Source organism: Gossypium hirsutum, chromosome D06, assembly GCF_007990345.1.
Source record: "Gossypium hirsutum isolate 1008001.06 chromosome D06, Gossypium_hirsutum_v2.1, whole genome shotgun sequence".
Classification (NCBI taxonomy): domain Eukaryota; kingdom Viridiplantae; phylum Streptophyta; class Magnoliopsida; order Malvales; family Malvaceae; genus Gossypium; species Gossypium hirsutum.
In genome coordinates this window covers 48,856,451-48,883,958 of record NC_053442.1, presented here as the reverse complement: position 1 = coordinate 48,883,958, position 27,508 = coordinate 48,856,451, and the positions used below count along the sequence as shown (strand labels likewise).

The 27,508-nt window shown below is 29.5% G+C and overlaps 2 protein-coding genes and 1 pseudogene across 2 annotated transcripts; 1 reads left to right on the top strand and 2 right to left on the bottom strand.

The window, feature by feature from the left end:
* Window positions 1-3,272: 3,272 nt before the first annotated feature.
* Window positions 3,273-10,266, top strand: LOC107900640 (protein PHR1-LIKE 1). The gene is made up of 5 exons (XM_016826308.2): window positions 3,273-3,681; window positions 3,754-3,830; window positions 4,364-4,400; window positions 8,732-8,882; window positions 8,976-10,266. Exons 1-5 carry the CDS (start codon window positions 3,321-3,323, stop codon window positions 9,142-9,144), a joined length of 795 nt encoding a protein of 264 aa, XP_016681797.2. The 5' UTR covers window positions 3,273-3,320; the 3' UTR covers window positions 9,145-10,266.
* Window positions 10,267-12,317: 2,051 nt separating this feature from the next.
* LOC107900642 (low-temperature-induced cysteine proteinase) lies at window positions 12,318-14,558 on the bottom strand. Its single transcript, XM_016826310.2, has 5 exons — window positions 13,868-14,558; window positions 13,560-13,792; window positions 13,351-13,488; window positions 12,766-13,263; window positions 12,318-12,673 (listed from the first exon to the last, which is right to left on the bottom strand). The coding sequence occupies exons 1-5, from the start codon at window positions 14,349-14,351 to the stop codon at window positions 12,533-12,535; spliced, it is 1,494 nt and encodes a 497-aa protein (XP_016681799.1). The 5' UTR covers window positions 14,352-14,558; the 3' UTR covers window positions 12,318-12,532.
* A 9,829-nt stretch (window positions 14,559-24,387) lies between these two features.
* LOC107900643 (F-box/LRR-repeat MAX2 homolog A-like) lies at window positions 24,388-26,697 on the bottom strand (annotated as a pseudogene).
* Between the last annotated feature and the right edge of the window lie 811 nt (window positions 26,698-27,508).

The window sequence follows — 27,508 nt, the reverse complement described above, 5'->3', positions numbered from 1 at the left end:
AATAGAACTAGAAAAGAAATTAAACCTCCAAAGAAGTATGTCGAGGCTGATCTAGTTGCTTATGCTTTAAATGTGGCTGAAGATATAGATGCAAACCAAGAGCTATCTAATTATTCTGATGCAGTTAGCTGTGAAGACTCAGAAAAGTAGATGTTTGCTATGCAAGAAGAGATGGAATCACTCCACAAAAAAAAACATGGGATCTTGTGAAACTTGCTAAAGGTAAAAAGGTTGTTCGTTGTAAATGGATGTTTAAAAAGAAAGAAGGGACTCTAGGAGTTGAAGAACCTAGATATAAAGAAAGGCTTGTTGCAAAGGGTTACAGTCAAATTCTAGGACTGGATTTGATAGATGTGTTCTCCCCAACTGTGAAGCATAGTTTGATTCGAGCTTTGCTTGGTATTGTGGCCATGCATGATTTGGAGCTTGAGCAATTAGATGTAAAAACTGCATTTTTACATGGAGAACTTGAAGAGGATATTTACATGCAACAACCAGAGAGTTTTACAGTCTCAGAAAAAGAGGACTATGTTTGCTTGCTAAAAAAGTCCCTTTACAGTTTGAAACAATCACCAAGACAGTGGTACAAGAGGTTTGATTCCTTTATGACTTCTTATGATTTCAAAAGAAATAGCTTTGACAGTTGTCTTTACTTTAAGAAAAACAGTGATGGTTCTTTTGTGTATCTACTCCTTTATGTTGATGACATGTTGATAGCAGCGAAAGATAAAGGAGAGATAAAAAAAGGTCAAAGCCCAACTAAGTAAAGAATTTGAGATGAAAGATTTGGGACTAGCAAAGAAGATACTTGGTATGGAGATTCTCAGAGATAGAAAAGCAAGTAAATTGTACCTAAGTCAGAAAGGATACATTGAGAAAGTTCTTTGCAGATTCAATATGCAGAATACTAAGCCTGTTAGTACTCCTTTAGCAGCCCATTTCAGACTATCATCAGCTTTGTCTCCACAATCAGATGATGAGATTGAGTACATTTCACATGTTTCATACCCTAGTGCAGTGGGATCTCTCATGTATGTTATGGTTTGTTCATGTCAAGATTTATCATATGCAGTCAGTGCAGTTAGCAGATACATGGTGAATCCCGGTAAAAAACATTGGAAAATAGTTCAGTGGATTTTAATATACTTACGAGGTACTACTGATGTTTGCTTACAGTTTGGAAGAACTAGAGATAGAGTCATTGGGTATGTTGATGTTGATTTTGCTGGAGACTTTGATAGAAGAAGATCTCTCACAGGTTATGCCTTTACAATCAGAGGTTGTGCAATCAGTTGGAAAGTCACTTTACAAACTACAGTTGCTTTGTCTACTACTGAAGTTGAGTACATGGCGATTACTGAGGCTTGTAAAGAAGCCATTTGGTTGAAGGGACTCTTTAGTGAACTCAATGAAGACCTTCAAATCAGTACAGTATTTTGTGACAGTCAGAGTGTCATCTTCCTTACAAAAGATCAAATGTTTCATGAGAGAACAAAACACGTTGATGTTTGGTATCATTTTATTCGTGATATTATTACTTGTGGTGATATTGTTGTGAGCAAAATTAGTACTCGTGAAAATCTTGCAGATATAATGACTAAGTCACTTCCTATAACCAAGTTTGAGCATTACTTAGACTTGGTTGGCATTCATTGCTGAAGTTAAACCCTTAAGGGGTTTTATGGAAGAGGTGGAAAACTTGTTCGTTGAGAGTTCGCGATGAAGAACTTATTCATTAAGAATTCGTGTCAATGTGGAGATTGTTAGAATTAAGTGACCCGAATCCTTATTTAAATAAAATACATTGGTAAAATAAAATAAAAGTAAAATCCATATAGAACTACACTTCTTGTATTTTATTTTAGAATAAGGTTCAAAATTAAGCTTCATCTGTTTGATATTGATTAGAATAAGGTGTTTCAATCTTACTACACTCCTATTAGAATATGGTTTTACAAGCCTATAAATAAACATAGTCTACTCCTCTTGTAATTATTCGAATTCGACATAGTGAATTATCTTCTCCTTTACCCGTGGTTTTTTTCTTGAAAGGGTTTCCACGTAAAATATGTGTGTTCTTTATTTTTCTCTCTTTTTCTTTACGATAAATTATCATTACCGACATTCTATTTTTTACATTAACATTTAACACTTAGAAAAGAGTCTCTTAAGACCTTATCAATAAAGGTCAACAGCTAATTTAATCACCAAAAAAACAAGAAAAAAACAAAAAAAAAGGTGGGGTTTAGATTTTATTTTAAAAGGATGGTTCTAACTACTACAGGCGAAAACATTATCACAGAAGGAAATCTCAACATTATAATGGAAATTAATTAACCTACTACTTTTCACTGTTTTCATTCTCATAAAGTATCAACAACCTTTGCACATCTTTTCCTCTTTATATGTTCTAATAAAAATAAGCACTACAGTAGGGATTTTCTTATTCATGATTTACTTCGTATTTTTGCACATTAAGTATAGATCAGATCCAAACTCCATTGCTGCTATTTTCCTTACCTACACAGCATACTGGTTACATATTGATTTTTGGTAATTAATGTTGCTGCAAGTCTGTGACCAAATTCACTCTCACTCAAACTTTTTTTTTTTAATTTAAAAAAAATTCTAAATGCAAACGTGACTTAAACCCAAATCATTTCTTGAAAAAAATGAATGCTCTAACCATTAAGCTATATTCTCACTCAAATAAATTTAGACCAGAATGAGATATCACCCATAATTTTCCTTTTTTCTTTGTCTGTCATGCATTAATTAATGCTTTTAGCGATAATGTTTTCACCTATATATTTGTTTTTTTATGGTTGGAAAAAACATTGTAGAATGTTCTGGTTTGTCTAAAAGTTGGTAGAGAAACACCATACTTGTTTCTAAACAAAAACTCATTAATTTGAAACTACTTCCAATTACAAAGGTGGATGATGATGTTTAAGCTAATAATTTCACCCCATCAATGTCTCCCTGACAATTGAAATGCTTATAGTTAAACCTATTACCTAGAAACTGTCCTCACATCAAATAGAGGAGCGGTTGAAACCTTTTAAACCACAACAATAGTTGGGGATTACTAATTATTGCATTTAATTATCAACACTTCAACGCCTTAGCATATAACCTTCATATCAACTGCAATAATGTTGAAGATGTAGGGTTATTGTCATATTTTTCATTAATTTATGAACCCATTTTTGCATATGTATATAAAGCAAACGCAACTCATATGTAAGACTAAAAGAGAATTTTTTTTTTTTTAGTACATTTCTTTTCCCTATTTCATTTCCACCAGAATAAATAAAGCAATGATAGAAGGCATGGTAGAGAAGCATGATGAAGAAAAGAGAGTTGACAATGAACAAGCTGAAAACATATCTGCAATGTCGTTTCCTTCACAGAAATGTTCATCCTTGGACTTGAATGAAGAAGCTAGCAGCAAAGAGGATTATGATTACAACATTATCGGCAATGGCAAACAAGGTGATGAGATTGAGAAGACAAGTGAAGGGAATTCCAGCAATAATAACAACAACATAGTGGGGGAGAAAGGTAATGGTAGAAGAAGAGTAAGGCAATATGTTAGGTCAAAATTGCCTCGCCTACGGTGGACTCCTGATCTTCATCTCTCCTTCGTGCATTCTGTTGAAAGGCTTGGTGGACAAGACAGTAAGTTCAATATTAGTATCTTTATATATATAAAAATTATTTAAGAGAGTTTTGCATAATTTTTGGTTGCAGGAGCAACTCCAAAGTTAGTCCTTCAGTTGATGAATGTGAAGGGACTTAGCATTGCCCATGTAAAAAGCCACTTGCAGGTGTACTAACACAACCTTATATCTTAATCTTAAAATTTTAAACTTATCGTGTATTTTTTTAATTTTGGTAAATAAAAACAAAAAAGATTACATATATGAAAAATAATTATACTAATTAAATATATAATATTTATGATTAATTCTTTTTATTCACTTATATTATTTTTGTGCTCGTTAAATTTTCATTGTACATCTTTGGGTTTTGCCTTCTTTGATTTTCAAAGGAAAACGGTTTTGTATCTTTAATTCGTTGGTTGTTGGATTACTCTTAGCCACATTAATGTTTTTTAAATAATATTAATTATTTTTCGTTGATGTATCACAACCACATTAATTCGATCATTGCACTATAAAAAAAATTAGTAAAAGATAAAAGTTTACAAATACAATTATAATTAAAAAAAATATTTTCAGCTTCAATTATTTAACCTCAACCGATTTCGTTCATGTAAAAAGGTTGATGTATTTATGAAAGAATATAATATATTTTAACCATAAACTTTTCACAAAATCATTAACTTTTACTGTTTCAGATGTACCGGAGTAAGAAACGTGACGAGGCTGGACAAGGTGAAGTTGTTTTTTCCTTATAGTATGATTTTCTACTGTCCCTTGGTTTTATAAACTAATTAACTCATCCAGTTAGTAGGTTTATAAAGGTGAGTTGTATTTCGGTCTAAGCTTAAATTATTAATATTAGTTAATTATGATATAAAAATACTTGTAATATTTTAATAATTTATGAATAGTAATTAATATTAGGAAATAAAATTTCATGAAGGTTTTCTAAAATTCGAAATATAAATTTGGATAACAGTAATAATATAAAATTTCAGAATTCGTAAAAAACTATAATTAAGAAATTGAGCGAATTTTATTTCGTTTAATGCATGTGTTCCCATCACAAAATAAAATAAAATAAAATAAAATCTAACTTCTAAATATCATTTTTATTTGGATAAATATATAATTAGATACATCGAATTTTGATTTGGTGCAATTATACACATGAAACTTGAATTGTTGTCCATATATACATAAAATTTTAATTTTAATTCAATTGTCCACATTTAAAGAAATGAATATATACATTTATTTCCGTATTAGATTACTATAACAGTTTGTGTATGCAATAAATCAACATGAAATTGTACTAATTTTTAGTGGTTTCTAGAAATTGAATCAAAACAAAATTTATATATAACATTGCACATTGAATCAAAATTCATATATAGTTTTGATATTTATCCCTCTCTATTTAGTTCTAATATATATTTATAAAAACTTATATCATTTATAAATTTTTTCAAATCTAATAATATTCATATTGTATGTTCTTATATCAATATTCTTCTTTTATAATTATCTTTTAAGCTCTTTAAATTTTCAAGATCAATTATTTTATCCAAATAATGCAACTACAATTACCAACCTTTTGAAGGAATGAATTATAAAATACTAACATTTAAAAATCCCTAAAATTTTAAAACTCTTCATTCAAATGCACCCTAAGGGGAAGTGTAAGTCAAATACATTTGAATTAGAGATGTCTATGATTCCAACTCAATGGGTCTAACTTTGTAATTTAAAAATAATAAAATAATATTTTTTATTTTTATTTTTATATAATAATATTTTAAAATTATTTAATTTAAATTCCGCTCATGCTGAATTGGATCGAGATTAAAAAATAACTTCAACGAAAATAAATGAATTGTGTTATAATATCATTTTGTACTTTTAAAATTTTTATAACATTTTTTAAAGAAAATTCAACTTTAAGAAAACTGCCTTTATGTCATTTATTTTAAAAATAAATAATTACTTTGTTAAAAAAAATATTTACCATTTTTCTTTCAAAAACTGCCCTTTTATTTTTATATTATTTTTTACATAATATTTTGTTATCATTTAATCTAATTACATATTATTAGAATCAAATGCAATAAAATTTTCTAATTTGTAGTGTATGACAAAAGAGATAATATAGTCAAAATGTACTAGAAATTAATTCAAATTATTAATTTTTTATAAGAAATAGGGGTAAAGATTGTTTAAAATCGAATTCAAAATTATTGTCAATTGAAGATTATAATATAAATCTTTTACAATACTACTAATAATTCAACATATATATAGACAATTATTTAAATCTTACTTAAATATAAATATATTTGTCGACTAAATCTTAGATTGGTTGGTATCAACATTCTTGTTAGTATAAGAAGATGTGGATTTGAATATGTTAAAATGCACTTATCCTTCTATTTAAGGATTAGAGAGAAGTTATGAGTAATTTTATTTCAATAAATAAATAATAAAGGAAAAAAATATAAGCATAATTATTATCATATATGTATTTTTTGAGCAAGATTTTGCTCCAAATTGAAAATTGAGAGAAATTACTATATTTTTTGAAAATAGCATAATTAAAATACACGTGTAGCTTTAAAATAATATCTAATAAGCATTTAAACATATAGTTTGAAATTAATAATAATAATAATAATAACGTTATATATGCAATGCGTACGAAGTTAAATTAAAATAAAATAGTCTAAATTGTAAGTGATATTAAATTTAAATATGTAAATATATGTGATTAAAGATATTCAATGCACTCTAATTGTTTTCTAATTCAAATTGTCATTTTTCTATAGCACATTAAAATGTCTTCATGTTAGAAAATATTTTTAACATATTATCAAAATGTTCTCGTATTGGTGAAAAGATATTCAACATTTATAAAAATTATAAAATATTTATTTAACAATTGAATAATAGGTAGAGTGGTAACTTGCTTTAAAAAAAACCTTCATCAATCTTTAGTTGATATCGAGTTGACTTGTGATACCAACCCAATCAATGATATTAACAATATATACAATCAACATGGGTAAAACAGTTTGTGTAATAGTATTAAATTGCATAAACAATAAAAATAAAGTTTTGCTTGAAGTGGTAAAGTTGAGGTGCTAAAATTTGTATTTGTTTTTCTAAAAATATAATAACTTAATATTAATAGAGATAAAAAGATAAAAGTATCCTCATAATAATATAATTTATTTTAAATATGAAGGGTTACTTAGTAATTGAACCAATTAAGTTGGTGCTACTTGTGATACCAAACTTAGTAAAGGACTTAATATTAGTAGAAATATATACAAACTATGTGAGTAAAACAATATGTAATAGTATTAAAACATATAAAAAGTTCAACTATGGTTGAAGCAGTAAAGTTGAAGTGTTATTGATGCTAGTTGTATAGGTTTGATTCTCTTCATATGCAATTTTTATCAGTCTTCTTAAAAATATAAAAAGATAAAAGTACCCTCATAATAATATTACTCAATTTAAATATGAAGAAGCTAATTAGTAATTTAACCAATTAAGTTGGAACCACTTAACTCGTGACACCAAACTCATTAAATGATTTAATATTAGTAGAGATAATGTATATATATATTATTTTTCATGTCTATTTTACGATTTATGTTTGGAGTTCGTGATTGTCTCTTCCAACAATATTGACTCTAAAATTCGAACCTATGTTCCTCTTTGAAAATATAATATGCCTTAAAATTGTAGCGGAGATAATATATTAATACTAAATAAAAAAAATTATTATATAAATTTATATCTATATAATTATTTATTATTTTTTAAAAGTTAATTTTAGTTATAAATATTTTTTAAAATAAAATTAATTATTACAATAAAAATAAATTAAAATTATTTGAATCCATCTCAGCCTAATTAACATGGACCAATTTGAATTTCAATAATTTGAACTTGAAATTATTAGAATTCAAAAAATATCTAAATTTAGATCGATACGAATCCGAAAATGTATGAATAGTTGCATCTAAGCCAACTTATTTGTCCATTAGGTTTTTTTTTTTTTATGTCTACAATTGGGATTTAAAATCGTTACATCTCTAATTTATTGATGGCTATCTTTTTAAATACAACATAAGGACATGTGTTAACTTTTTTAAATTCTATGTGTCACTTTTTTTAAGGATTGTAGAGGTAAAAATTTTCACATGATAATTATCTGGATGTTAATTGTTAAATTAATTAGTATAGTTTTTGACCCACGCTCCTGGGTTAATTATTTTGAACTAAATAATTAAATTTTAAAGGTAATAATAGGCTTTAAGTTTTTATTTGGAATTTAATCCCATTTTTTTATTTTTAAGAATTTAGACTCTCTCTTTTTCAAATTTAAAAATTTAAGTTCAATTGTTAATACCGTTAAAATTTTTCTGTTAAATTTATTGGTCTGATATTCTAAAATTTTTAAAAAATACTCACTCAATAATCATATAATAAAAAATGACATTATAATGGACTTGAATTTTTTTAAAAAAATAACGACGTTAACAATTCTTTAAATTTATGTCAATATTTTAATTAGAATAAAATATTTAAACTAACTAATTACATTATAAACATTAAAGTACCAAATTATATGAAAAAATTGAAGTATAAAGATCATATTTTAAATTTTAAAATGATATAGAGACCAAAATTGAAATTTAACTATTTTTATATAATTAAAAGTAGAGGGACTAAAATTAAAAGTTAACCATATTATTATTAAGAATGCATAAAAGAAGAAAAAGGAAAAACAAGCCGCGTCAAAGAAGGCTTCCTTATATATATTAAATATTTTATGCCTAATTTAATTAGATTTTTAGGCATTAAAATCTTATTAAATTTTCTACCAATGCAGCTTAATGTCAGACTGAATTACTGTTTGATAAATGCATCATCTTTAAAATGATAAAGTCGGGTAATAGCTTGTCGATACTTGTAACTATCTTGCCCCTTGAATGAAAAGAGGGGGGACAAAATCATGAAATACTGAAGAAACTTTGCATTTATCACCTATGTAGTGTTATGCGAAAGAAATAGAGCAATTCAAGGAAGGGAAGAATTGCAGAGCAGTCCTCATCTAAATTTCAGAATGGAAAACGGTGGGTTTGTTTTAGCCACAGAATCTCCCCTCTACCAACCACCTCTAGATTTCGAAGTCTCTTTTCCAAGGTATACTAATACATAGTTATATAGTAACACTCTTTTATCAATTAATCTACAACTTCCTTCCTAATTAGAGAAACTGATTTTGGTTTTGTATAGGCACCAAGTGAGCAATGATGTTGGTCACCACACAAACCAAATTCATGGGGTGGATGCGCGTCTTGGACCCATGAGAACCGGGCGATTACTAGAAGACAAGAGGTGGCATCCTTTTGAAAGGCAGAAACACAGGGACTGCTTGCCTGACCTGCAGTTAAGACGAAGCTGAAGAAGTGGAATTGATGCTGAGACGACGAGCCATTGCGAAGGCCCGCAGGAAATTAGCACCCACCTTTCACTTTCTTAACCTCAATATTTACCCAGGATAAAATCCATCACAACCAAACAGAAAGGGTTCATGAATCTCTTGGTTTACATGCATAAAAAAATTAAAATTTTGCAGACAAGGCCGAATGAGGCTGAGTACTTAATAAGGATCTGACCATGTAAAATGGACCCCCCAGGAAGTGAGATCCTTCTAAGTGTTTTATTTTTTGCTGCTTCTTCTAGATGATGCAAATGATGTATTCGAGGTTAGCATAGAGCTGGTTTAAAAAACAGATTCTGCAATTTTCTTTTTCATTATTTTACCGAAAAAGCTTCGTTGCATGAATCTATTAGAAACCTTCAGTCATTTCAATGAATAATACGCTTTCCCCCCCTTTTTAAGTTCCTATATAAACCTTCTTCATCTTAATTTCTTCTTTGTGCTTTACTTTTTATTCAAAAGCATTTTTAGATTATATTGTTTTGAAATATGGGAACGGTTTATAGGAGATATACTTAGGATAGACCAATTATATATAAACAATTGTAGAAATTCTAGAGTTTCGCTAGCTTTTTCTTCTTTTATTAGCAGGAGAAAGGATTGTGCGAAATAAATATATTGTCTCTTTCCAATAGTTTAATGCTATATCAATACTTTTATCTTGAATTCCGAGATTTTTATTTGAATTTAATTTTTTTTCAGGATTTTAATTCAAAATGAAATTACTAATATAATATTAAACTATTGAAAAATAGATACATATAACGTGGCGATACTGTTTCATACAATCATTTCTCTTATTAGTAAGGTGTAACCGTGTTTTTCACGCATTGATGATGATGATAATGATAAAACCACAAAAATGTTGCCATATGGAGGACAAGAAGTTTCTCTTGTTTTGAAGAGTACTCCACTATATATAAGAAGGATAGAGCTACCAGAAAAGATATTTAGAGCTAGTTTAGCATTACTTTAAAGAAGTGTTTTTAAAAAATGCTATGGAAAAGTGATTTTAAGAAGTACTTTTGAAAAGTTTGGTTTAAGATTTAAGTGCTTAGTATTTTTGTCAAAAAGTATTTTTGAAAAATAAAATGTAAATATGCATTTAGATAATGTTCAAAGTAATTAATATTATGATATCTTAGTAAGAATATAAAAAATAATTTATTATAATTTGTTGTTAATATTTTAATATATGAAATATAAATTTTAAATATTTTTAAAAAAAATTAATACTAATTATTCATAAAATTTAATTCGAATATATAACCTATATTTTAAATGATAAAACATAACCAATAAAAATATAAAAATATAAAATAAATTTAAATAGAAAAATAATTACATACAAAATATAAATATTATATAAAATATATTATAAGGATTAAAACTGTGATTTAGTCTAAAAGCACTTTTGTGCAAAAGCTAAAAACAACTCATTTTGCTTTTAGGTTCAAAAACCCTTCTTACACTAAAAGTTGTTTGTTTAGCACAACTTCTTGCTTGAAAAGATCAAAGTCTGGTATTGATAATCAAATGAGAGTAAAGATGAAGAGTTGGATTCGCCAAAAGCCCTGTTACATTAAGACCATACATTGAATGGGTTTTTGTACAAAAAATATAGCAAATAATGAAAAAGATTGGAGCTATGTTTGTTTTCTTCAAATATTCTGAAGAAATGGATAAGAGAATATCTAGTTTTTATATTAGGATTTTTAATTGTATTAACACATTATGAAATGTTTAGAAACAATGTTGTAGGCATATTTCTTAATTTAATTTCATATATATTTTTTAGTTGATGGGGAAGTCCAAAAAGAATTTTAGTATAATTTTTTAATACTCTATATATTTGGATTAAATCAAATTTTTATCATTTTTAATAAGATCAAAGTACAATTTATCTTTATTAATTTAAAATTTCCTAAATAGAGTATTGGAATTTTTATTTGTACTTTTGACACATTGGGTAGTTTGTATTGTATTCCTATTTACATGGAAATACAGTGATATACAAGTTTCTCAAAGTATGTTTTACATTTAAGGGCACACATGACATTTCATAAAAACTGTTCTAACACTTTAATCAAACAAAGAAAACTACATTTTTAAGAAGCCATTTTAATACGCAATATTAAGATTTTATATAAGAGGAAGAGAACAAACAATGAGTTAACGATGGTTGAGTAAGATAAATTGAAAAATCAAAAAACCACCCAAATCAAAGTGTTTGAACTATTTAGAAATACTAATTCAAAGAGGGTATTTGAAATCGAATTAAATTTTATTTTTATTTAATATATAAATAATTTAATTTTTTTATAATATAAAATAAATATTTTATATTTAAAATAGTAAAAAAATTAAAATTTCTTGAAAAGTTATTTTGTTTTAGAAATACTAATGAAAAAGATTTTGAAATTTCGTCAAATCATATTCAAAAGTTATAAAACAAAGTTCATTTTGTTAAAATAAATCTAAAACTAGAAAACCAAAAATTAATATAAAAATTGAGAATCGAACCGAACCGAACCGATTTGAATTATGAAAAATTAAAAAATATAAAAAAAATCCCATCAAACATATCACCCTAGAGTTAATTAAGATATTCTAATTTTCTTAATTTTACTAGAAAAAAACAAAGGCAAATAAGAGAGCAGAATGGTCTAATCTAATTCTAAATAAAAAATCAGATTGCATGCAAATTGTCCGTGAAAAAATATGTGAGACCCACCAGCACAACCCAATTCCCGCCGTGGTCCGGTATGTAGAGCCCATCCCCAAGCACCAGCTGCACTGGAGAATTGGGATGTGTTTATCACCCCCAACAAAATGGTACATGAAATGATGATCTACCTTTCTTTGGGCTTTTATGAATCCAGACCTTAAGGGCCATTGGATTACACTACAGAAAAAAAGGGGTCTTATTCTTATACAAGTCTATTGCTTCATGCACAATTGCAGTCCATTATTCATAGTTTTGAATCTCTGTTGCTGGTAGCAGAAACAAGGCAAATTGTGGGAAACTAACAGGCCCTAATTTTTTTTAATCCAAATATGTATATCTTACAAAGCCTAGATGAACAACAATGGCAATATCAACTTGGGCTCATCATGAAACAAGCCTGAAGAAATAAACAAAAGCATAGTAGTTTTAATACCCCACTGGTGAAGAATGACAAACACAGTTTCCAAATTCAAATGCATCATCTAAACAAATATGCCCCTTTCTTAGTCTTATCTGCATGGATTTGCTTGCTGGAAATGAAAAAGCAAAAATGAAAGAAAAAGAAAAAAGGTGAAAACAACCTTCAAGGTTTAAGAGATGATATGTAATTTTTCACTTTTTTCAACGCATTGCAGCAAGAGGGTTCCTTTTCCATTGCAGAGGCTGATATGTCTTCTCTGTTTCCTCTATTTTAGTCCATGGTAATTTGTGTTTAGCCACCTTTCGCTTCCTAGCTGATACTCCCAGATAGTCTCCAGCGTTCTGAATTTGAATGAATTTACAGTAAAACAGTCAAATTCTTGTTAATGTTCAATGCAGGCTAAATTTGGATGCTAAAGATCAGATTTTGGTACCTTGAGGCAGAGTCCTTCTTGGACATCACAAATGGGGTAATCACTAGGGCAGCAGTATTCAGTTCCAGTACAGCAAACAGCATTTTCATATTCACAGCAGCCGTATATTAGGCAATAATCATAGAATTCAAAAAGGCAACAGCATGTCTCATCACTTGAACAATAGGAAAAGTCTCCACAATCACTTGGTGAAGGAGATGGAGGTGGTGGTGGTGGTGGAGTTGAAGGAGGTGGCGGTGGAGGAACACTTGGCGATGGATAAGGGGATGGTGAAGAGGATTGTTTAGTTGGATAAGAAGCCATGGCATTGACAGCACAAACACCATATGGTAAATCAGTGTCTCTTTTTAGATAGAAATATCCATCTATCCCCCAACTTGTTCCCCATGAATTCTTCACTATCCAATACTCTTCACTGTCTTCTGAACCATAACCAACTATTAAAACAGCATGATCAATGTCATCTGGATCATCCGAGCAGCTCCCATCATAAATTCCCTATTCATGCATCATGCCATACGAATTTCATTACCCCAAAAATTTCGTTTTAAACAAAAAGTTTCCAGGTTCCAAACAAATACTTACACCAGTGTAAAGTTGAAAATCAATGGCGGAACCATCAATTCCCACACTAACAGGTTGCTGAGCAACGGCACATAAAAGAGCACTATCTGATTGCTCTACATCTTGATAGCCATCAATAGATACAACCTTGGTTTCCTCCTGATTAAAGACAAATACATTAGAATTAGAGGAAGAACTGGTTGAACTACTGAAACAAAAATGAATCAGACCTTGGTGGTGTTACATGTGCCATCCACACCAGTGTAGGGGTAGTCGCTTTCGCTATCGATCCCGCCATTGTTTATAACCCATTCGAAAGCATAGTCCATGTATCCTCCTTCACACCCATAGTTGCTGGTATCACAATCTACAAGTTCTTGTTCTGAAAGGCTAATTAGGTCTCCAGTAACTAAGGCATTGATTCCTTCCATGGCTCCAGTTGATGAGAATGCCCAACAACTTCCTGCAAACATAGGACACAGTTATTCAGGTTTTTTCTCAAAGGGGAACTTACACTATATGTAGGGCATTTTCTTACCACAAGAACCTTGGTCCTTGACAGCAGTCACAACTCCATAGTTCCTCCAATCCAAGGATGAGGGTGCATCACAAGACTGCACCTTTCTCCTCATGTTCCTTGACAGGGTTATCCCTTTGTTGATGGGCTTTTTCACCTTTGACAAGTAAGCTTTTCTGAACTCCTCATTGCTCATATCAGCAAACTTGTTCAATCCCACATGATGTTCCCATTTGTTTGCTTTTCTCTTTGCATTCCTCTCTAGGATATACTTCAAATTCCCCTTGAAATTTTCAAACCTTTTCTCAGCCTCCTCGGCGTGCCGGTACACTTTCCGATGCTTTTCTTTCCACTGTTGGAAGATCTCCAACACCCTTTCCTCCGAAAGAAATGCGTCAATCTCATGTTCCACTATGGAGTATTCACTAGGAAGGCTAGAAGAGAGGCTTGTTAGTGAAGCCAATATCAAGAAAAGGAAACCCAATATGTTTCTTTGGAAACCCATATTTTTTCAACGGGGTTGCCAGTGATATCTGATCTTAATCTTGCATTTGTATTGTATATAAGGTGGAAAATTAATGCTAACTGAGCCATGCCTACCAGTCAGCTCTACAACATTCTTTGCAAGTGACCAAAATAACACTGGAACTGTCCAAAGAAGATGGGGTAAACAATGTTTTTGAGGGTATCTTATGAATTAATCAAATGTTTTATGGAAAAATATTTAGTTTCATGAGAAATAAAGACCAAACTATTTTGGTGGTTATGCCCTGCCCGTCTGCTGTTCACACTTGGGTGCAGTTGACTTGTGAGTAGGGATAGTTGCTGGAGATGAATCTAACAGTCAACATTTTACATCTAATTTACCATTGAAAATAGTTGATCAATTAGGTTATAATTATATAATCTATCAAAATGATGCATCCAACTCTCTTCTTTACAAATCTATAAACATTAACCTCACTATATTTTTTTTGATTAAAGGTAGGTCTAAGTTCATAAAGGATCAATCAACTGTTGCTAACATTAATCACAAGGATCATGTTGGCATTTTGTTGTATCTATTTTATCTTTTGTTCAATGATTGTAAATTCAAATATAAAATGAAATACATGGAATCTGTACAATGCATAAGCTCTTAAATGCTCAACTCTGCTACCTACTAGTCTTTTGCTTGCAAAGAAGAGTAGCTTTGACCCAATTCTTCTTTTTTATTCATTACACATGTTTCTTTAATATGTTTATACTTAAACGCAGCAGTTGCAATGAAATGTATTATAATGAAAAACCCTGACTAATAAAAATAGCTAAAAGCCCCTGAAATTTTCTAAAAAAATCAATTAAGCCCTTATATTTTTTTTCACTCAATTGAGCCCCTTATCTTCAAAATTATAATAATTAAGCCCCTTGGGGTAACAGCTGCCCTTTTGGGGCTGTTTTGTTCTCAAAATCGGTAAAAAATACTGAAAATCATAAAAGAAATTATTAAAAAACTAAAATATTCAAAATCACAAAAAAATTATAAAAAATAAATATAAATGCAAAAAGTATAAAAAAATAGTATAAATGTCTCAAAAATTATACAAATTATATAAATTATTAAAATGAATAATTTTAAAACTATATGAATTAAAAATAAAAATTGTTAAAAATATGGAAAATTTTAAAATATAGAAAATTATTATAAAAATATAGAAAAGTGCAAAAAATATTAAAAATAATAGAAAATTTTAAAAATTATATAAAATTTTAAAAAAGATACAAATTTTAAAAATATTTACAATTTTATATACAACCTCTATTGTCCCTTGTGTTCTTAGCTTATTTCCCTACCTTAATTTGCATCTCAAAACACTCCCTTGACATTGACGATAGAAAGAAAGGTACAAGCCTCCGGAAGGTTGATAGTAAATGTGTACAACAAATAGTTTCGAGGGTCAAATGATGGTTAGTGTGCAAATGAAAAAATGATTTTTATTTTTTTCATATATATTTTCTAATATTTTTATGCTTTTTATAATATTTTGTAAAATTTATTCATTTTTAATATTTTTGTATTATTAATTTTTTTTAATTTTTACTTCTTTTAGTTTTTCGTATTTCATATAACGTGAATTTTATATAAATTTTTTGCACTTCTCTATTTTTTATAATTTCTAATAAAATTTTGCACTTTTATGTATTTTTATAATATATATTTATTTTCTATATTTTTATATTTTTAATACTTTTTGAATAATTTTAGATATAAAACACTAAATTTCACCACGTGAAACAATATTGGCGTGCCACATGACGAAAATATCTCCCAAAATGGCAGCAGTTACCCTTTGACGACCAAAGAAATTAGTTAAATGTAATTTTGAAGTTTAAAGACTCAATTGAGTGAAAATAAATAAAATTTTAGTTGATTTAAAAAAAAAAGTTTAGGGCCTTAAGCCCTTTAGCCATAAAAATTTTAGATTAAAATGTTTATATACAGTAAATTTTTTTGGTCTACTTGATGTTTATAAAATTAATAAATAGTTAATTTATATTTATATTTATATTTAATAATACTTTAAACTTAATAAAAATAAATCAAATAATATTGTTTTATTATTCATATAAATAAGCGGGATAGAAGGTAAAAGTATCACCAAAATGTTAGACGGGTGAGCAAAATAGCCCTTTTGTTAAAATTGCATGGTCAAATGTTTGTTTTGGTGTGTATATATAAGATATAATAAAAAAAAATTTAGCCTTCAACCTTTACATATTTATTCAATTTGACTCATATTCCTTTATTGGAAGTAGATTAGAACATTTTTAAACTAATAAGGATAAAGTATCAAAAAGCAGTTCGTAACAAATTAAAAAAATCAATTAAGACCTTTTAAAATTTAAAAATTATTTAAAAAATCATTTAAAAAGTTAAAAAAAATTAAAATTACATTTTTATTAAAAATAACAATACCAAGCCAATAAAAGAGTAAGGATCAAAATTTTTAAAAAAAACTTATAACCATTAGATTTTAATGGGTTGGTATTATTTTTTTTAATGAAAATTTTATAATTTTAATTTTTTATAAATTTTTTTATAAATTTTTTAATTTTTTAATAAATTTTAAATTTTAAAAGGACTTAATTGATTTTTTAAATTTGTTATTATGGCCTTTTTTTATCCTTTAGCCTTATTAGTTTCAAAATTTCTAATTTATATCTAATAAAAGAGTAGAGATCAAATTGAATAAATATTGTTGCAACACCCCATACTGACCCAATCACCAGGTCTGAGCTACAAAATGTCACATACGTTATCAGAACAACTACGATCGATTAGAGTTCAATTTAACAATTAATACATATTACTGAGTCCAGAACATCATTATGACATGATATACAATCTTAAACGAGCCTTATACGATGTAACGACTCGAATTCTAGTGGTGTAGAAAAAAAGATTTCGAAACTCCATTTCCGTAAACCAAGTCCGTAAATATGAAATAAGAATATTTACAGAGTTAATATAAAAATATACTATAACAGCCCATTTTCAGTGGTATCGAAAACAGTGGTTTTGGAGCCACAAATCTGACAAACGAGTCTGTAAATATTATTATTTAATATTTACGAGTCAAATATAGTGTTGTAATAAATTTTGATTTAATAATTTATATTGTTTGAATGAATAGTTAGGTTCAAGTGGTTTTAAAAAATGAGCTATCGAGATCTCGTTATTTACGGAGTGTTATTAAGGTTGTATTAAAATTTGGTAAAGAATTTTTAAGGTTTAGATAGTTAATTAAGTAAAAAGGATTAAATCGTAAATATTGCAAAAGTGGAATTTTATTTGCTAAATGGGTCAAATGGATATGGAATCTATAATTAATGGGCTTATATGGTAAATAAACCACAAAGGTGGCAAGTGGACATTTATGGACAAATTCTTGTAGTTATTAGTTATTATACTAAGGGTAAATTGGTAATTAAATAAATTAAATTAAAACAAGATTAAATCAAAGAAAGCTATCATCTTCTTCTCCAATATCACCAAAAATGAAGAAGGAAAAACCACCATTTTTGCATCCTCAAGGTTCAGCCAAGCTTAATCCTTTGCATGGTATGATTTTTTTTATCCATTTTAAATAATTTTTATATTTTTGAACTCATTTTAGCTTAATCTAGCTAGCCCGGGGTTAATTTATAAATTTGTTAAAATTTTAGGGACTTGCCATGATATATTTTGAATATATTTTGAATTTAGATGATAGATTATTAAATTTGGTGGTTAAATAAACAAGTTTTGTCAAGTGATTTTTAGTGATTTTATGGTTTAGGGACTTATTTATGAAAATAGTTAAATTTCATAGAAATATTGTGAAATAATGATAAATATGGGCTGTAATAGGTCCCTAGAATATTCGGCCAACATGAGTAATGATTAAGTTTAGTGAATTTACAAGTATAAGACTTAGGGATTAAATTGCGTGAAAGGTAAAATGTCAGGGTAATTTTGTAAAATGATGATGGAAGGATTGAATTGTATAAAACAACTTATTTAAGTTTTATAATTGTATTAATTGCATGAAATATTATTGATATCTTGATGAAGTAAACCGAAAATGCCAAGAGGGGGGTGAATTGGCCTTTAAAAAATTTGGTGAAAGAAAAGCTAAGAATGAAACAATGAACACAAAGAATTTATAGTGGTTTGGCCCCAATTGCCTACTCCACTACCTTAGCTTTTCACCACTAAGGATTTTCCCAAATTCACTAATTTGTTCAACCTTTGAGAATAATGTTTAACCTTACAACTCCTTAAGATTTCTACCCCAAATCTTAAGTTTCAAGCCCTCTCAAAGAGATACAAATGAGCAAACAAAGAAACAATTCTTACAAGATAGATAAAATTGTTTGCAAATTGAAGCACAAATACAATGAGATACACTTGAGCAAAAGAATAAAGATAAAACTCACAAGTGTGTGTACGAAGAATATGAAAATTTAAGTTCTAAGGTTGTTTGATTGATGATTTTTGCTTGAAAGTATTTTCTTGGATGTTGTAGGACTTTAAAAGATGGTATTTATACCCTCTAATAGATTTACAGCCGTTGAGGTTGTTGGTGAACTTAATATGGCCGTTGGGGATGTAAAACCAGAACATTTATTTCACCTGTAACAGCGAGTATCGATACCTCCAAAAAGGGTATCGATATTGGAATAAAATAATCGATACTTTAAAAATATTTTATCGATACTTCCTAAAATAGGTATCGATACCAGATCAGTACTTTGTAAGGTTTGGTATCGTTTTGAAGAAAGGTATCGATTATTTTCAAAAAGTATCGATACCAAAAACATGGTATCGATAATTTTTAGGGTTTTGATAGAATGTCTTTTTGGTCTCGATTTTTCTAAGGGTATCGATATTTCAAAAAAAATTATCGATACTTGGTCAAATGGTATCGATACTTTTTGGCCTGAAATAATTATGACTTGTTTGAAAATCATTTTGATGTGTTAAAATGATTTTAACTTAATTAAGATCATTTTAACTTGGTTAAAATAATTTTCACTTGATTTTAAAATTGTTTCAAAATTCTCTAAGAGTTTATTGTAAATATTCATATTTTTATTTCTTAGAATTCAAATTTAAAAAATATTTTATCATTTTTATCTTACATTCAAAAATACTTTTAATATGTTATATCAAAATCCTTTATCAAATAAAGCTTAGTTTAACAGTTCGGCCAAGCTTAAGTCCTTTGAATTAGAATAATTGAATGATTGAGTAAATAGTTTTAAATGGTTGGTTATGGATAAATGATTTATGTGTATAATTATAGGTTGTATATTGAATTGAATAAGTTGATGAAGAGCAATATTGGTAAACTTGAGAAGTTTAGTTATGATATGATGGAATAGAGATTATCTGATCTTGTGTTGGAAGTGCAGGAAACCATTGTCGATTCATTCGACTAGCGCTGGGCGCAAACTTTCTTTCAATGACTCAGCATCCACGACAAATCTTGAACTCAACATTTGTGACGTATTTCTTTTTGTGTCATGGCATGTACCTAGGATAATGATATTTTGACTAATAGTCTTTAGGTCTATGGTTGAATCTAGTATAATTTACTTATATTGAAAGTCATATAAAATTTAAAATTATGTTATGTCTTGAAACAAATGTTTGTATATAGTTGTGATTGAAATAAGCATGTTGATAAGCTTGACTCTTTTGGATGTGTATATTATTGATGTGAATTGGTAAATACTTTGTAAAATGGAACTTGGTAATATTGGTTATATTTGGTCATTTTGGTGAATGTTGATTGAGGATGAGAAAGTGGTTAATGTCATATGCTCTTTAACAAGGTTATGAGATAATTAGTCTTTGTTGGAGGTTCATTTGAATGGCACATTGGTTAGGCACATGAATTGTAGGTAATTGGTATGTTTTGATTTGTTTGAGAGTATTTTTGGTTATGTTTTTAGGTTTGGATTGGTGGCCAAGTTAGGTGTAAAGTTTACCTTTTTTTTGAAGCAAAATTTGGTGCACACGGCCTGGGACACGGGCTGCCACGCAGCCGTGTGACCTATAACATCCTCAAAACCCCCTTGGTCGTAAATAATGTGAGATAAAATCTTACCGAAATAAGGTATAAGATCAAAGAAAATGAAACTTGAAATATATCAACAGTGAGTTAAATCAAAAAGCATGACATAATGCATTAAGGAAGGGACTAAATTGTAAATATGTTAATTTTTTTGGCTCAAGTGTAAATATTCAAAATTTAGGGGATTGAATTGTAAAAATGAAAATTTTGAAAGACCAAAAGTGAAAATAATCTAATTTCCTAAGATATGGAATAGGCCTACAGGGACCAAATTGAATAGGTGAAGAATTGTGAGGGACTAAATCGTAATTTTACCAAATTAAGTGATGATTCAATGATGGAATTTTGAAAAATCATAAAGGGTAAAATGGTCAATTAGCAACAGGGAGAATTCTAGAATGTAATAATGATGTTGATGATATTTTGGTGGTTTTTTTAATTAATTAGTTAAATATTATTTTATTAATATTTTACTTAGATAAAGGAAGGATGAAGGAAATTTATCATCCTTCCAACGTGAGTGAAAGGATGATAAATGAAGTTTTCTTTTCTTTACAATTTAGTCTTTTGCCATGAAAACCTATCTTTTTGCCCAAAATTTTTGAAAATTTCCTTAGATGTTAAAGAGAGAAGATGAAGTAGAGATTCTAGAGAATATACTTATCAATTTAGAAGCAAGAAAATAATAGATGAAAGTGGAAAAAATGAGAAGAAAAGGAAGAAAAGTGGTGAAGATAAGAAATGCATGGAAATGAAGAAGAAATGAAGAAATTCTTGACAAAGTTGGTAAGTTTCATACTAAACCTACTTGTATTTCAATAGATTGAGTTAAAGATGTTTTAAGTGAGACGTATGAAACATGTATTTAATCTAAATACTAGAAATAAAAAGTATTTGATGAAGAATAGAGACTTAAAACACTAAATTGGTAAGAGAAAATGTGATTTGCATGGTGAAAAGTACTAAGATTAAGAAATGAATATGTAATCTAAACATAAACATAAGTGACTAAATTGTATAGTAATCAAAAGCATGACAATTATGTGTGATTGAATGAAAGATAGTGCAAAGAACCTTGGAAAAGAAAATATTTTCATTAAAATAGTTTGGACAGTAGCAATGACTTAACTTTGAAAATTCACCTAAAATTAAAGAAATTTAGTTAGAGATTGAATTAAATATGAAATTAAAGCTTATTGTGTCTAGTTTCATATGGAAGAAACGGTGAAAGAAACGAGATTTTATGAGATATATTAATTTTCGTGAAACAAGGTCGGAGTGAATTCGAGTTCCCCTGTTTTGACTTTGGAAAATCATAAAAAATTGTAAAAAAATGATTATGAGTTTAATTTTATATGTTTAAATTATTAATGAGTCTATTTTCAATAGAAACAAACGAAAAAATCATCCAAACCCTGTACTAAGAGATAATTAATTTTTAGTAAAGAAAGGTCGAAGCTGTCAAGCAACAGAACAAGGACAAATTTGAATAATTTACTGTACTTATTGGCTAAATTATAAATTCTAAAATTTTTATGGTAAAAAGATATTTGAGTCTAGTTTCAAAAACATCAAGCGGATATTAATTTCGAATTCTGTAGCTCAATATATAAATAATTTAGTGACTATGACTCAAGTGGACATCTTTGATATGAACATATAAGTAAATAGTGGAATTATAGACAATGTTACATATAAGCATGTTATATACTAAAAGCTAAAGATTCTAATAAATATATACATAAAGGATGTGGAATGGAGAGGAGGAGGAGGAAAAAATATATGAATATATATATATAGTAGACGAATTTGAAATGTTTCGAAATAGTTGTAAGTGATGGAATGATTAATACATGTGAATATGTTTAAACGAATTGATAAAATAATAAGTGAATAATTGTTAATTGATGTGATATTGAATTCTTGTTAAAATTTTATGAAGAATTAAATTGATTGATACAATTTAGAAATAAATATGAAATATACATAAAGTGGGTAAACTACTTTGAAAGTGCAAGTCCTCCAATAGTCTTATTTGTAAAACTTTAATATTTGTATTAATTTTATAAACTTTGTTATCTTTGATTGAATATAATGTTTTTATAAGGACTTGAGATTAGAAATAGATGTAAGTGGATGATATGTAAAATGAAGTGGCGGTTATGACATCTGAATACGGTTTAGGTAATGATATAAAAAAATAAATAAATAAAAATAAAGCGTGGAACTTGTAGGAAAATGGAGACGACGTCACGATGACAAGTTCGCCATGTCACGACGTGTAAACCCCAACGTCGCGATGGCAGTTCAAAATTTTTTATGACCTATACAATTTGGTCTTTGATCAATTATGGATGTTTTAATGAGCTCCTTTAACTCATAATTAGTTCTATCATAAATTCAATTATTACTGAAATGAGTTAATGATCTATATTAATTAAATAATATGATACATTGATCTGAAATTTTCAGTAGTTGCTTCGGCAACGAATGTGACATCCTGATGCCTTGACTCAGCGACCGGGTCGGGTATGGGGGTGTTACATGACCCACATAGTCTATCCACACGGCCATTTGTTAAAACAGACTGTTACATGGTCTGAGACACGACCAGCGACATGGTCGTGTGACTCAACATCAAATGTCTACACGGTCTGGGCTTGGACACACGACTTGGCCACACGACCATGTGTCCCTTGTATTCAAAAATTTTTAAATTTTCTTAACTTTTCCGTTTGGTTTCGAATTGACCCCAGAATGTTTTAATTTATTTTTAGGGTCTCGTAGACTCGTTTTAAGGCTCGTAAGTGCATGTTAGATTATGAATGATTTGAGATTGATTCAATTGTAATTATAATTGAATATTTTTAAGATAGTAATTTTAAATGTTTAAATTGTTATCGTAATACTCCGTGACCCGATCTCGGTGACGGATACAAATTAAGGTTGTTACATGTATTTAAGTCCGGGTAAGTAATTTAACCGAGAAATTAGTTAATTAAAGCTTAAGGAGTAAATTGTAGAAGTCTAACGCTATTGAATTTTAATTAAGAAAATTCTTGGGGACTTATATAATAATTATCCAAAGGACCAAAATGATTACTTAACACTCTTTATTATATTTTCATAGTAACTTCATAAATATTTATATTTCGTCATTACGAACTCGGTTTATAAAAATGGGGTTCCAAAATCATATTTTTCGACATCACTGAAAATCGGGTCATTACAGTTGTAAAGGTTAAGGGCTAAATTTATTATTATACCTTATATATAAACACTAAAACAAACATTTAACCATACAATTTTAATTGAGAGTTATTTTACTCACTTATCTAATATATATAAATTAATTTACACATTTTCCAATTAAAAACTAAAATGTAATCTACAGGATAGAGCAACTCCACCATGCCGCACTATATACACCGAAGTGCCATTGGAATAGATACCCTATCCTCATGGTGAGATGGACAATGAAGCTTCACATACTTTATCATTGTCCACAAATTAACAGTTGAACCCATGTATGATAAAGCATACTCTTTTAGAATATACCCTTTCTTTTTGTTTTGTTTTATTTTGTTTTTAAATCTTTTTTTTTTCTCTTAAATGCTAAGCCTTCTAAAAATTTATTCAAAACTTAATTAAGTTATATGCTTTTCATCTCTGTCTTTGTCTTTGATACTTAATTTTAGTTGATATGACACTTTTTTTTCAAGTGACAGTCGAAGTGGTTGACATTAATTAATTTTTCTAGAGGTTTTTTTTTTTAATCTTCATATTTTTGGATTTTTGGAACTTTTATAAGTATCTGATTTTTTTTATTTGTTATAAAATTTGGAAATTATTTATAAATATTATTATTTTTAATTTATAAATATTTTGTATATATTATTATATTTAATAAGATGTATAGGACAAAATAGTATCCCCTATCGTACATAAAAGAGATACAATTGAATTGTTGTTTCTATACCATTTAACAACATGAGATTGTATCCCAATCCATACTTAATTTTGAAAATATTGCACAAAGGAACCTTAATACAAACATATATTGCATTTTTTATTAGGAAAAAGTTATTTACGCTCCTCTCTGGCTTGAAAGTAGTAGGAATTTAGCAACTTGGAACACTATTTCTAATCAGGAATATGACGATTGCTACTATTGAGAGCATCCTCGAATCGACGACAAGATTCAACTCGCATCTCTGTGATTGTATCATTCTCAGGTGCAGGGTAATAATCTTCTCTAACTTGAACATCCCTGAGTGTTGGGATTCTCAATAGGAACATCATGAAGTGTTCATTTGTTGTTCCATGAATGAACAGTTTCCTTAGGCTCCCACATTGCGCTAGCAACGCTGCTGCTGGTAGAAATAGGCTTCTCTGATTCAGATCCATGTCCTGTGCCGGCCAATAGTTGAGCTCTTTAAGATTCAATATCTCAATCCCATTTAGAAAAAACCTCTCCCACAAGCTCAAATCTGCCTGCCCTAGGGGAGCTGTAAGAGCATAACCTATGACTCCACTGCAGTCCAAGAGCATCCTTGAAAGCCTTGGATAACAAGCTAAGGAACGCAACCCTAGTGAATCCATGCAAGGCCTCTGTTGATTTCTGCTATCACCTTCAATCTTTATTTCTATCTCTTCCAACGCTGGACAATCATCTAGACCTGCCAAGGATAATGGAGTGAGCAACTCACCTACACCTATCCAAAGGGAAAGATGATGTAGTTTGGACCATGTCCTAGAAGAGAACAAGTTTTCGTCCCCGACATCGTGGAAGTGGGACTTGCTTTTCTTTTTTAACCTTTTCTCTTCCTTGATCATGTCTCTCTTTCTTGCTTGTAAGTTGTATGATTCACTTAGTTCTTGACTTGAACTACTTCTTGTCTGGTTTTCTGAATTGTCAAGGGTGTTCCACACGCAATCTATATGGAGCCTTTCAATCCGATCTCAAATTGGTTCTATTGCCTGCAATGAAGAAACTGCATTAAAGTTTTTGCAGAAAGAAATTTTGACATGGACCAAAGTTTTCCTAAGAGCGTGAGTCAATTCCCACATCCCTTTGCCTGTGATCTTTTTACATCCTAAAACCTCAAACTTGGACAGTCTGGGGCAGCCTAGAGATATGGCTTCTAATGTTTTATCGGTTAGGTCAGCAGAATTCTTGATTGACAAAGATTCCAACCCTTGGCAAAGGGCGATCCCATCTAGCCAAGCATTTATGCCCCTACAGATTCCATGGAATTGTCCCAGCTTCAAGGCTTTAAGCCTGGGGCACCTGGAATAAAGCAATTCCAACGCCAGCCAAGTATCCCTAACGTTGTAGCAAACATCGAGAACCAACTCTTCAAGTAGTGGCAATCCAGCAAATACATCTCCAAGTGTAGTATGACTGATACTTGCATCTTCAGATGTGTAACCCTCATCATTTGGATCAGGCCTAATGTTGGACAAAGACGTAGCATCAACAAGGTGAAGTAAAGAAAGGCAAGGACAATTGGAAGCAAGAGCAAGCAAGGTTTGATCGCCAACAAATCCAATAAATCGATGGTCAAATATACATGTTGCAAGCAATTTACGGAGGTTTGGACAGGAAGCAGTAATGGCTAAAAGCTCATAGGACTTGAATCCCTCAGCTGAAGAATGTTTGAGGATATTAAGATGAGAAAGAGAAGCTGCAATCAAAGGGTAGGCTTTAATGGCAGGTAGAAGATCTTCAGTGCAGGAATGAAAAAGTGAAACATCAAGTGAGGAAAGCATACCAGAATACTCAAAAAGGGCAGTAAAGTCAGAACCAAGAGGTTCCGTAGGCAAACGTTGATGCCAACGTATAAGCTTAACATGTCGTAAGTTAGGCCATTGGGGAGCTAGAAGATGGAGAGTTGAAGGGTTACGGATATAAACTACTAGAGAAACAACAGAGGGAAATGCATGCCGAAGGAGTTGAGCGAGAAGAAGCGGGTTTGAAGAGGAATCAAGAAGAGGGTGTCCCCATGGGGAGAGCAAAGAAAGGTCGAGATGGGTAACGGCTCGAAAGCAAGTGGGGAGGAGGAAGAGATTGCGGATGTTGCCACGGAGGGTGAGGGATTTGCGAGTGGAACGCTCAAGCAAGTGCCATTTCAGACATACAAGGGACATGACATTGCGAGTACGGGTATCAGCAACTAAGGAGAATATGATGGCCAAAACCACATCGGGAATGTCATGGAAATGAACATAGCTTGAAGTTCCAGCCATTGTTGTTTGGCATATATAGCCTAGGGGGAAGTATATATATACAATGTTGTGAAGGTGGTAGGCTATATTCCTTACTATGGAAATAAAAAAAGAGAGAGAAATATATGTGGAATCTGAAACTTAAGTTCTATAATTTTGTGTGTATGGGGACAAGAGAAGTGTATAAAACAAGATAAAATCACACTAGATTCAAAGGCTATATTCCTTTCTTATTTGTATTCGTTTGGCCAAAACTGGCCGCTTATTGAGATAGTGAATAAAATGTATAAGTGGGTTCTATCTATAGTAAAAGAGGTTTTTTTTTCTCTCTACATTTTATTGTTTGAGTTTAAATGTATTTGAAATCAGATTTTTCATCCTTGAAAAAAATTAAATTCAACTAAAAATGTTGAAAATCAGGAGAAAAAATATGATTTGTCATTGTCCTATTGGAAAGGAATAAGGATAACGCGGAATTACAGTTTCATACAATCCTTTCGGTTGAGTTGAGATGGTATATAGCTAGGACTCAAATAAAAACGTTTGTTTCAATTACCTTTATTGGTAATAAAACAATTTTTCTTGCTTTTACGTTAAAACCTTCTAAAATAAATTTAATATTAATGAAACATAGTCAAACAATATATCTAATTCATGAAACTTTTAGTATCTATTTAAAATAATTTAAAACTTGACTTAGATGATTTTTTACATTTAGTCATTTATCTAAATAAAATATTATCTAATTAAAATTTAAAATAATTATAGCCGATTGAGCCTTATTTCAGTTGGCATTGACATTATTGCTAGTACAAGAAAACGGGGAATTTGA

Coding starts and splice junctions, on each gene's coding strand:
- LOC107900640 (XM_016826308.2), top strand. CDS start 3,321: ATGATAGAAGGCATGGTAGAGAAGCATGATGAAGAAAAGAGAGTTGAC. Junction 3,831..4,363: donor ATGTAAAAAGCCACTTGCAG/GTGTACTAACAC, acceptor TTACTGTTTCAG/ATGTACCGGAGTAAGAAACG. Junction 8,883..8,975: donor TTCGAAGTCTCTTTTCCAAG/GTATACTAATAC, acceptor GGTTTTGTATAG/GCACCAAGTGAGCAATGATG.
- LOC107900642 (XM_016826310.2), bottom strand. CDS start 14,351: ATGGGTTTCCAAAGAAACATATTGGGTTTCCTTTTCTTGATATTGGCT. Junction 13,793..13,867: donor CAAGGACCAAGGTTCTTGTG/GTAAGAAAATGC, acceptor CTATGTTTGCAG/GAAGTTGTTGGGCATTCTCA. Junction 13,264..13,350: donor ATTTTCAACTTTACACTGGT/GTAAGTATTTGT, acceptor ATGCATGAATAG/GGAATTTATGATGGGAGCTG.